This window comes from Eurosta solidaginis, chromosome 4, assembly GCF_040869045.1.
Source record: "Eurosta solidaginis isolate ZX-2024a chromosome 4, ASM4086904v1, whole genome shotgun sequence".
NCBI lineage: Eukaryota > Metazoa > Arthropoda > Insecta > Diptera > Tephritidae > Eurosta > Eurosta solidaginis.
The window spans coordinates 157,013,872-157,026,536 of NC_090322.1; the positions used below are offsets into that span (position 1 = coordinate 157,013,872).

Sequence of the window (12,665 nt, forward strand, 5' to 3'; positions counted from 1 at the left end):
TAATTTTGGAAATAAATATTCAATGGATGGAATTATTTACCACAGGCGTCGATTTTTAATACATGTCAAATAATTTCGGCAAAGGTGTCAAATGACGCGTTCTAATTTCGGAAGCAATAATCCGAAGGCGGCAAAGTAATACCTGTACTATGTCAAGATAGTTTTGCAAAAAAAGTTTAAGACTTTCATGTGGTTGATATAATTTTGGTGAAGAAAAGAATTAACTAAAAAGGCGTTTTGCGCTGATACAATTTTCACCAGTTTCGCAGCCGTTTGAGGGTAATTATTCGGTTTTTTGTGAATAGCTATTAATAAAAGAACAATTTCTTATTTCCGACTTTTAATTATTGAATTACATTACAGAATTCCTCTTGTGTCTTCTATTCCCCTTTACATTTGCCAATTCCTCTTGAAGGAAAGCGTGAAATAAAACACGGAATACAACAAGAATTAGCAACAAAAATTTTAAGAATTGCTTGGTACGGGTGCTGCTAAACTACTTCCCCCTTTATCACCCTCTTAGTCTATGTCATGATCGACTTGAGTTCAATGATTTTCTAATGTAAAAGGGACTTACACTTTGCAGGTCCATATACAATGGCTCAACATTCTAGGTCACTTCTTTCCTATGGAAAACTATATTAAACTACTTTTATTTATGCTGACTTTGCGAAGACAAACCTAAATTTGATTTAACTTGATTATTATTGAATGTCCTGCATACTTATTAGTATCGATCGGTTTCGGGTCTATTAAACGGCTTTAACGGTTAGGGCCACCTAACATTTAAGGTTTGCATCATTTTGGCCGTCACAGCTGTCTTAATGCAAACAACTTTGCTTTACAACATTCTTACAAACTATATAAACTATTCAACCCGAATACGAGTGTATGAGTAGATAGCCTTGTTGCTTCCTTTGCTTTAAGGAGCCCAAATCCGCTTTAACTACTTATTCGTTTATGTTGCGAGATTTAAATAATTTTTTAAGAACGAAATTAAGTAAATTTTCTGTAAATAAGTATGGTCATGTTCAATTAACAGAGTGCACTCCCAATTTTAAATGGACGGCTGATAGAAAACAACGAATTTTTACAAAACGTTTGCTAATAACTTTTAAATAGAATTGAATGATAATTATCCACCACCGGATTATGATCAAACCCCGTTTTCAGGTGTCCGCTGCCAGTTTTCGTGGTATTGTAAGAGGTTTTGGTTAGTAAAAAATTACCATTTTTTATACGTGGTCAAGTAACCACGGTTGTAAGGAACAGGGCGAACTTTTAAAATTTCTAAAAAAATTTCTTCATAGCGCCAATCAATGCCTTTTTTTCATGCGGATACCCTGTCCATGCTTATTTTAGCTAAAAACTGTGTTTAATATGTCGTATGACAGACCAGTTTGCGCGTAGATTGAAAAATGGAGAAAATGCGACGCTCCAAATTGAAACTACAAATTATGCCGCATATATTATATACATACATGTAAATGAAGAGAGGCAATACAACTTTTATATTTTATACTACGAATATTCTTATGTTATTTAGCATTTGCGTGAATAAAGAAAATAATATGATTTTTTTATAAATTTTATGTTTTATTTTGGGTGGCTTCTTCTCCAGCGATGGTTTTAAAAGTACTTTTCCATAGCTACTCCAACGAGTAATGCTTTGAGAGTACTTTCTTAAGTAATCTCCTGTAGGTACTCCATTAGGTAATCCAACGAGGGTGGTTTAACGAGTACTCTTTTGCTAGTATTCCAAGGAGTAATGTTTTGAGAGCAGTTTCGCAAGTAATCTCTTGTCGGTACTCCATGGAGTAATATTTCAGGAGCAGTTTAGAGAGTACTGTTCCGCAGATACTCCATAGAGTAGTTTTTCTGGAGTACTTTGGCATATGATCCTCTGTGGGTGCTCCATGGAGTACAACAGTGAAAGTACTTTGGAAAGTACTCTCACGTATATATTCCATGGAATACTCACAAACAAAGCGAGAGTTGGATCACCTACTCCTCTCCTAGGACATCGCATTATTAATTGGAGCACATTTTTTGTATGAATACAGATTAGTTTTGGAGCACTCCTACACTATTTATGGAGTACTCGCGTTTTTGAAGGGTAGTTTTTTTATTATGCGCAAGCGATGTAACTCTGATATGTTCTTCAAAAAAAAAAAACAAAGTATATATCAAAGGGCCATACGAAAACTAGAAGAAACTAAAAACGTTTCAAATTCGTAATCAAAGACCTCGAAAACACGCATATCTGGCTTTAAAGTATGTACAAGTTTATTAAAGTTTGGCGTATATATTGCGTTTTTTTCCGCGTTTTATTGCGTTTATTCCTTACGTTATATCTTGCATTACAGCGTAAAATCCATACCTTGGAGGATTTCTTTCGAGCAAGAACATTTAAGTTTAGTAGTCATAAACATATGTATGCAAATATGCGATTGTCTTCTTTATGGAGTTAGCCACACTCATCATATTATATACCACGTCTAACTGGTTTCGGCGCAAACAATATTTTTGCCGGTTTACATAACTCCAATTCCGTGCCTGGCCGTACAGCTAAACACAATGTAATATCCACCGATGAGGCCTCCGTCCAAACGCTATGCGAAAGTAATATAGTTGTGCGCAAGCGCATGCTAATCTCACTCTCACCTTGCTCTGTCATAATTTTTTTAAAGTCCGACAGTTTTGGCACCACTGTATGAATATACTGATCAGGATATTTAATTTTAATACGCATATCTTGCTTTTGGGCATCCTGTAAATTGTCGAATTCGGCAACAAACGGTAGTGCCGCAATCAAACCAGCTGTTACTTTAATTACATTATCTTGTGCCATTTGTGGGCATGGTTCTATGATCCGTGCTACACACATATGTATATTGACATTAGCGGGAGGCATACATACTGGTGAAGCATTTTGTACAAGCGGTAAAATTTCACGAAATACACGTCCAGGTTTTGGGTCCGATATATTTCCCAATTGCGTTAATAATGTTGTGGTAAATGAATCTGGTTGGAAGTCTTCCTTTTCATCAAGAAAATTACTAATATCCGCTGCAGTCTGTAATAACATTTGGCATGGACCTAATGCGCTTTGTGATCGATCTCGCACGATGAGAACCAAATGTAAAGCACAAGCACGTAAACATATTTGCTTAACGAGTAACATATCGCCATAGGTGAGTCCCGAGAAAAGATGTTGTAGTTTTAGACAATGACGTATAAGTTGTGCTAATGATTCTTTGAGTGGTGCCCGACTGCGTTGTGTTGTTGTACAATTTTGTAATTGATCCAATTGTATTTGTGCAGCTAAGAATGTTTCTAGAAAGTTGGCCGTGCCATACATTTCTGGATCGATTTCACCCAAACGCTGTAAGTTGCTTTGTGCCGCTTTTAATAATGGTACTCTATCGCGTACAATTGTAAAAATTTCATGTATGTGTTGAAGTATGGTATTCAAGTATTCACGTGAACTTTCAGCGCCTTTTAGTGGATTGATAGGCTTTGTAGTAGAAGCTCCTTCAATTGGTAATTGTGGAACAATTTGCGGCATTGCATCGCGTAGATAAGCGTAATGTTTAAGTGTTACATCAGGAAATAAACTTATTAATGGCACAAGATTTTCCGCGGCATTGAAAAGCAAAATCAATATACAAAGATACGCGGGGTCTTCAACATCACGTTCGGCACTATCGAAAAATGGATGGTCCTGTAAGAGGTGAGATGTGACCGCCATGCAGAGATGTGGATGTTTTTGGCCAATTTTACGCATACAACCAAAGGTTGAATTTTTATCTTGAGGATATTTGGAAAGGACATCCAGTAGTTTTTGAATAACCATTAGGAGGCAAGCCTGGAAAAAAAGATGCGGATAAGATTCGTATTCTAATAAAAGTTTCTACTCTCTTTATGGGGAAAAATAAATACATACAGAAGTCCAACCAGAAAGCGTATGTTATTGATAGGCGCGTAATAAAAAATGTTTGCTGTACCGCCCCTTAAAGTATACTTGTGATAAAGCTTCTCACTCTTGCACCCCTTAATATCTATCGTTTGGTGTTACAACATGTTTAATAATAGGCATAACTTTTTTCAATAGGCATTTGAAGAAAGCATAGAGGCTACTAAAACCGATAACACAGGCAAACAAAATTTAACCAACATTCAGACCCAGACACCAGACTTATATATTTCCGAAGGTTTATGATGCGTTGAATCTCAGAATTGCTCTATCAGCTCTGGTTTTCGAGATATCCTAACCTAAAAGTGCAAAAACACCGTTTTTGCCCATATTTGAGGTTATGTAGCCTTGCAGATGTTTTCTTTCATCAAAATTGAAGGATGACATCTTTAAATATAAGTCTTTCAAATGGCATTGAGCTTGCTCAAATATCATTTTTTGTTCGCTGAGATATCGCATTTAGAAATTTTCATGTTTCTAAATTTTTCTACACCTGAAAATCGATTGAGATAACATAGACATGATATAGTCGATTACTAATTTTCTTGAATTGAGTGTTATTTTTCTTAAAATTTTGTCTCACACTATAAGTGTGCTAACTCACCACACCCCTACACTATCTAACCCTCGGGTACCGAGTCACACACAGCCCTAGCCCCTAGAAACCACCCCTACCACACCACAAGCAGGCAAACCCACCTAACCTTGGGAACAGCGAGTTTAGTCGCATATTTTTCTTGAAATAAGTCTTATTTTTCTTGATATTTGTACTACAAGTGGGCTAATTTACTTAACTTCTAATCCCCCAACCCCCGCGAACCCCCTAACACTTAGAAACCACCATTTAGAAAATTTCACAATGCGATATCTCAGCGAAAAAAAAATTATATTTGAGCAAAATCAACGCCAATTGAACGAAGAAGACTTGTATTTGAAGATGCAATCCTTTAATTTTGGTGAAAGAAAACATCTGCAAAGCTACATAACCTCAAATATGGGCAAAAACGGTGTTTTTTGCACTTTTAGGGTAGGATATCTCGAAACCCAGAGCTGATAGAGCAATTTTGAGGCCAGATTTCGTTTATCGCATCAAAATCCTTCGAAAATATATAGTCCGGTTTCTGGGTCTGAGATGCTGTCGGCCTGTGTAATCGGTGAGCTGATACAATGCTGTGATTTAAATGTAATACCCGAGAAAGCAATCAATTTTGACGGCAATCGAATGAGTAGCAAACAAAATGGATGCAAATTTTTACAACTCTGCTAGCCTTTGGCAATGGAAGGCTTGGAATATTTAAAAACCAACCAAATTGCTGCTCTTTTTCAAACGGCTTAGTGCTTAAGTGCCAGATTTCTTTCTGAACTGCACCGATGCCTGCCGGCCACACAAAAAAAATTTGCAGTACACCTTTTGAGACTGGGAGGATGGTGGACCCTTCCAAGTCTTGCAGTAAAAAGCCGTCACACTCTGTCGCTAAGGTTGCGCCACGGCGCCACCAGCTCACATGGCTGCTCCAACCCATCACTACAACCACCGTAGCATGGATAGAAGTAAAACTGAGCCCCTTTTAACGTCTTTTCCCTTATTTAGGAAAAGGAAACAAAACCCCGTGCACCGTTTGCCAGTACAGAATAAATATGCTTGCAACATCTTCCCAATGCAGTTCCTATTTTGCACGGAGCCACTTTCCAAGATGTTCTGGTCTCAGCGACGGCAGTCCCCCATAAACTTCAAAATAGGAAAGTGAAAGATATCAAAACATATACAGACAATCACTTTGCTGCCCCCATTGAATCATTGAATCAGCGTCGACTAGCTTGATTCCCGCTGGAAAAATCCCGGGAATCCGGCCACACTTTCCTTTGATACCAAGGAGCAGCCTTAGCTAGAGAGCGTGACTTTATAAGACAGCAGGACCCTGGCAACTGCCTAAATAAGGGATATAAACCAATGCATCAGATAGCTGCTACAACAAGTACAAGAGCTTATGGACAAAAACAAGCGGGCGAAATGACAGAATTGTAACCTCCCCATCAAACCCGACTAACCACAACTACAAAATATCTATCGCTTTTAGGGATAAAGTGCTATTGGATGCGACAATATTGTGGCGAATATTAGCATCACTATGCTGTTAGTAAATAAGCACAACAACAAAAGCAGCAAGCAGCCTTACTTACATATGTACAAGGCAACGAAGAATATTCCATACACATAAGCAGCAACTTGAAGCAGAGAAATTATTTCATATACATATGTACATATATGTGGCCGGCAGCTAAGAGCAGAAGTTTTTACTCGCACATACACACGCATATGGCTAGAAGAAAAACATAAACTAGAGATATACATGTATATAGCTAAATAACCAAGCCTGAGATACAACTGTTCTAGAAAGCATGATCGTGAAACGTCTATACCTTGGAAGAAATGGGCGAACGAGGTAACTGAGAGTATAAAAGCAGCGCAAGCTGAAGAATCATCAATCAGTTTGATTTAAACACGCTATTCGTGAAGTATAATTGTAAAGTACTACTCCCAAAGTAGTCTAAAAAAAGACCATTTTGCAGTACTGACTATTTCAGTTATTTATTCGACAGTTCAGCGATTCGAACGTTAGCAGACGGTGCATAATTATCAGGAACTCCCCAAAATTCGTTACAAATGGCGTCAGAAGAGGAATTGTGGAAAAAAATTCCAGAGGAAAACAAGGACATGGCCATGTTAAGTGATTTGAAGATCCAGGTACTGAAAACGGAGTTAGAGAACCGTGGATTGAATACAACCAGTAATAAATCCGAACTTCAAGCACGGCTACGAGAGGTTATGGAGTCGGAAGGAATTAACGTGGAGGAGTATGTCTTTCATGCTGATGGAGAAGAGGCAACAACAAAAATGCAAGAAAAAATTAAACACCGCAGACTTTTTGGCTGCAATATCTGCACAAACATCGACAATGGCATCTCAACTGGATTCGCAGGAGAACCGTATAACAACCAATCAAGATGGAAACTCAACTGGAAGGACAGAAGACATATGCCCAGCGGGTTAGGGTATTAGACTATACCCGCGGTAGGTATCCCTGTCGTAAGAGGCGACTAAAATACCAAGCTCATTCAAGGGGCTGCCAGCGCAATATATAGCTTCTCCAACCCAATTGTCAACCTCACCTACCCGTGGCGAATCCTGCTTCATAAACAGCCGAGGCTCGGGCGACCCCGAAGTCCTGATGGATCTAGGGGGTGGGAGGGCGAGATGGCGTAGAAGGTTGCATGTGGTCATACCAAATCGTTCCCGAGATGGTCGGGATAGTACCTTTATGGTGCTTGTTACCGGAACGTACCGGATCTGCATCCGGCAAAGGACCATCAACATCGATAACACTCCCCAAGGCCTTCGGGGAGTGTCCTTATCGCTACAACAAGAATAACAACAGAAGACATATATGGCATCCCAACTGGAATCACAGGAGACACGTATATCTTCCAAATTGGAAGCACAGAAGGAGCGCTTATCATTGCAGGTGGCACAAATGCCTTCGCAGTTAGCAGCACAGGAAGCAAGGGTATTATCAGAACTTGAAACGCAGCATGCAAAAATCGCACAATATGGAGCAGTTACAACTTAATCGCCCAGCTGTTCCACCGAGCAATCCCAATCTCGATCATTTGACCGCTCTGTTCCTTTCCAGGTATTTAAGCTTCAATTTGAGAAGACGTCAGCAGTGAACAACTGGAATGCTGAAGATAAAGTTGCTGCACTGTTCGTGGCATTGAACGGGCCTGCAGCTGATATCTTACAGACTATTCCAGAGTACGAATGGAACAGCTATGAAGTATTGATGGCCGATATTGAGAGACGTTACGGATGCGAGCATAGGAAACACTTATATCAAATTTAGTTGCAAAACCGCTACCAAAAAGCGAATGATACTTTGCAGGAGTTTGCGTCGGATGTTGAAAGGCTGGCCCATCTAGCAAATCCGGACGCACCCGTGGAATACACCGAGAGGGTAAAAATCCAGAGCTTTATAATTGGCATACGGGACGTGGAAACGAAGCGAGCTATATACGCAAACCCAAAGCCCATATTTGCTGAAACGGTATCCCATGCACTGACTGTGGAAACTGCCTGACTTTTTAGTAAACCAGCATACAAAACCCATCGTGTGGAAGTAGAAAAACCAGAGTGGACAAACACGATTTCGGAAGCTTTGAAGGGAACGCAGCAGAAGAATAATGATGCAGTCAAATGCTTTAAGTGTGGAAAACCAGGACACATTGCAATAGTTCCAACAATGTGGGTCGTAAACGCAGAGCTGAAGGATATGAGCAAATCCCCAAAGCCATAGCTGGCTCCCGCGTTGGTTCCACATTTCAATTAAAGAGATGGTTGGTGTCATGTGGGGACACATTGCAAGCGGGGCATACATTTTGTATGTCGGGGTTGATTCTGGATAGGTAAGGTTTAACCTGTTACAGTATCCAGAACGGAGTATGCGTTCCTCTTCCGAAAGTTTTGGGTACTGTTCTTTGAGTACTGGATTCACCGGGCAATTCCTGGCATAAAGGTCCGAGGTTTGTGGAGTTCACTGAGGACCTGCTTGTGTTTTTTTGCTTCATACGGCTGAGTTCTCAGGTGCCGTATTTCCTCAAAATGCTTACGGAGATGACTCCTTAAGTCCCTAGGCGGTGTTGGCTCATCAATCCGATGGCTGTTGGGATGCCCAGGTTTCTGGGTATTCAACAGGAACTGTTTTGTTAGCATCTCATTTCTCTCCCTGATGGGGAGTATTCTCGCCTCATTATGTATATGGTGTTCTGGGGACATAAGAAGACAGCCCGTGGCGGTTGTGACAGCAGTATTTTGGCAGGCCTGTAGTTTCTTCCAGTGGGTAATTTTTAGGCTTGGCGACCATATAGGGGACGCGTAGCATGCAATCGGCTGTCCAATTGCTTTGTATGTGGTAATGAGCGTTTCTTTGTATTTTCCCCAAGTACTGCCAGCAAGAGATTTGAGGATTTTGTTACGGCTCTGGATTTTCGGTACAATTGCGGCTGCGTGCTCACCAAAATGTAGATCCTGATCAAACGTCACACCCAAGATTTTGGGGTGTAAGACAGTCGGTAGCGTAGTGCCATCGACGTGGATGTTCAAAATGGTCGACATTTGGGACGTGCATGTTGTAAATAAGGTCGCGGAGGATTTAGTCGGTGATAATGCCAGGTTTCGCGAGGCGAATAAACTGGAGAGATCAGGTAGGTAGCCGTTTATTCTGTTGCAAAGCTCATCGATCTGTGGGCCTGGGCCTGTGGCCATTATTGTGCAGGCATCGGCGTAGGAAACGATAGTAACTCCTTCTGGTGGCGAAGGTAGCTTAGGTCCTACATATCGAAATTAAACAAAAGTGGGGATAGGACACGACCCTGTGGCACCCCTTGTTTAATTCTTCTTGGTTTTGATGTTTCATTTCTAAATTGCACCGATGCCTGCCGACCACCTAGATAGTTTGCGGTCCACCTTTTAAGACATGGGGGAAGGGTAGACCCTTCCAGGTCTTGCAGTAACGTGCCATGGTTGACCGTATCAAAAGCTTTTGATAGGTCTAGCGCAACGAGTACTGTTCTATGGTGGGTGTTTTGATTTAAACCGCAATTTATCTGGGTGCTGATGGCATTTAGCGCGGTGGTGGTGCTATGGAGTTTTCTGGAGCCATGCTGATGACAGGCTAGCTGCAAATTTGCTTTGAAGTAGGGGAGCAAAATGGCTTCAAGCGTCTTGGCTACTGGCGATAGGAGAGATATCGGGCGATATGACTCTCCTATGTTAGCTGGTTTCACAGTCTTTAGTAGGGGGACCACCTTGGCCATTTTCCATTTTTCGGGTATGACAAAGGTGGAAAGAGACAGGTTGAAGACATGTGCTAAATATTTGAAACCCTCTTTCCCTAGGCTTTTAAGCATCGGCATGGCTATGCCGTCTGGGCCCACTGCTTTGGATGGTTTAGCATGACCGATGGCATCTTCAACCTCTTTGGCGGTGATGGTAATTGGTGACGCGCTGAATTTATGTTTATGTGCGTGTCTTTGGCCCTCCGTCTATCTTTGTCGACCGTAGAATGCATTATATATTGTCGGAAGAAAGCGCTCGCGCATTTTTTCGCATCCGACAGCACTTTATCGCCAAAGGCGATGGAAACTTTGTCACTGTGCCTAGACAGATTCGATAGGGACTTTACGGTGGACCAAAGTTTACCTACACCGGCAGAGGTTACAACCGCTTATGTGCTCCTCCCATTTCGCCCGCTTGTGTTCATCCACAAACAATCTGATGCGTTGGTTTATATCCCTTATTTGGGGGTCGCCGGGATCGAGCTGTCTTATAAGGTCACGTTCTCTCGCTAAACTTGCGGCCTCCGCCGGGAAGTGGGGCCGAATTTCGGGAATTCTACCGACGGGAATGAAACGAGCCGAGGCGGATTCAATGACCCTGCGGAAAGCACGCTCCCCTTGGCGGGCATCAGTCGGGATAGGGAGGGCAGCAAAGCGGTTGTCTGTAAAGGATTTGTATTCGACCCACTTTCCTTTTTTAAAGTTAATGAAAGTGCGTTTTTCCGTGACGATGAAGTCGGCGGTACACTCGAGCGAAATAAGTATATGCAGGTGGTCGGATGCCAACGTTACCATCGGCTGCCAGTTGACGCAGTTTACGAGTTCTGCGCTCACGATTGAAATATCGGAAACGGTTTAGCATGTGAAGTCACAACTGGGAGTCACGATACTACACAATTTTATAGTGGCAGAGATTGTTGATGAAAACATAATTGGAGTGGACTCCTTAATCGGCCAGGGCATCAAGATCGACATGCAAAGCAAGACGATGCGATATAAGAACATAGATGTGCCACTTATTTTAGGCTAAGAGAAGGGCTACAGCAGTAAACGAGTGCTGGTGGAGGAGAGTCACCAAATACCTCCAAAATCAGAAGCAGTCATCTGGGCAAAGGTTGATGGAGATTGTGGGACAAACAAATTGTGGGTTGTCGAAGCAGCAAACAAATCAACACCGAACGTACTTGTAGGAAAAACCCTGGCTTTAACAAAACAAGATGGACGTATCCCGGTAAGAGTACTCAATGAGTTCAAGTCACCACTCAAACTGACCAAAGGAGCTATATTGGGAAGATGCCAAGAGGCTGAAGTAGTTATTTACAGTGAGCAGCGCTAGGAAAACGTTTCAACTAGCAATATGAGGTTTTGCGTGGACTGCCGCAAGTTGAACGACGTCACGAAAAAGGATAGCCAAGAATTGACGAACCTCTGGATTCGCTATCTGGTATGAAGTGGTTTTCCACACTGGACTTGAAAGCGGCTACTGGCAAGTTGAGGTGAAGGAGGAAGACAAAGAGAAAACAGCCTTCAGTGTCGGATATGGTCTTTGGCAATTTACAGTGATGCCTTTTGGACTTTGTAATGCACCAGCTACTTTTGAGAGACTCATGGATCAGGTATTGAAAAGACTACATTGGAAAACATGCTTGGTGTACCTAGACGACATCATCGTACAATTTACCAATTGACAGATTACAGTAGGTAGTGAAGGTCATCTTGGAATCACGAAGACGCTCGAGAAAATTAAGCAGATATTCTATTGGGTTAGTTGCTGTCAGTCGGTCACTGAGTGGATTGCCAACTGCGTGGTTTGCAGCAGAGCGAAAGGGCCCAAAACCCTAAGTCATGGCCAGATGAAGCAATATAACCCAGGTGCACCATTTGAAAAGATCGCTATGGATGTCGCAGGTCCATTTCCTACTAGCAACCGCGGAAACAACCAGTACATATGGTGGTTATGGATTATTTCAGCAAATGGCCAGAGGTATACCCAATTCCAAATCAGGAAGCGGAAACAGTAGCAGAAGTGTTAACAAACAATTGGGGTGCAAGGTATGGTGTACCAATGGAGCTACATTCTGACCAAGGGAAGAATTTTGAATCAGCTTTGTTCGAAGAAATGTGTAAGACATTGGGCACACGAAAAACTCGGACAACTGCAATGCATCCTCAGTCCGATGGTATGGTGAAACGATTCAATAGAACCTTGGAGGAGCACTTAAGGAAAGTAGTGGACAAGTTCCATAAAGAATGGGATACACACATATCCTTATTCTTGATGGCTTACCGGTCGGCAGTAAATGAGACATCCAGCCAAACTCCCGCAAAAGTAATTTTTGGCACTGACCTGCGACTGCCAGCTGACTTGAAGTTTGGGATAAATGCCGATGCGGAAAGAAACGCCAGGAAACCCACTGGTCTCTTGGAGGAAGAAATGAGAGAATTATACGACCTTGTAAGACAACGAACCAGGAATATGAGTGATAAGATGAAAGCCGGATATGATAAAGCAATTAATTCGGAAGGTTTTCTGGAAGGAGATTTGGTGCTGTTATACAACCGACAACGAAAAAAGTTTCTCCCCGAAATTTCGGTGTAACTGGGAAGGCTCATACAAAGTTGTAAAATGGATCAACGATGCAGTTTACCGCATACAAACCATTGGCAAACCACGAAACAAAATGAAAGTGGTTCATTTGGAAAGGCCGGCAGCGTTTAGATCGGAAAATTTGCTTGATCGGGACGATCAGACTTAGCTGGAGGGCAGTGTGGCGAATATTAGCATAATTATGATGTT

General features: G+C 41.7%; 1 protein-coding gene across 1 annotated transcript in view; it reads right to left on the bottom strand.

The window, feature by feature from the left end:
• Positions 1–2,264: 2,264 nt before the first annotated feature.
• IntS4 (integrator complex subunit 4) overlaps positions 2,265–12,665 on the bottom strand; it is a 42,095-nt gene continuing 31,694 nt past the window's right edge. Inside the window, exon 3 of the mRNA XM_067783505.1 lies at positions 2,265–3,868. Coding sequence (XP_067639606.1) covers positions 2,486–3,868 — 1,383 coding nt within the window. The 3' untranslated portion in view covers positions 2,265–2,485. The remainder of the gene's footprint in view (positions 3,869–12,665) is intronic.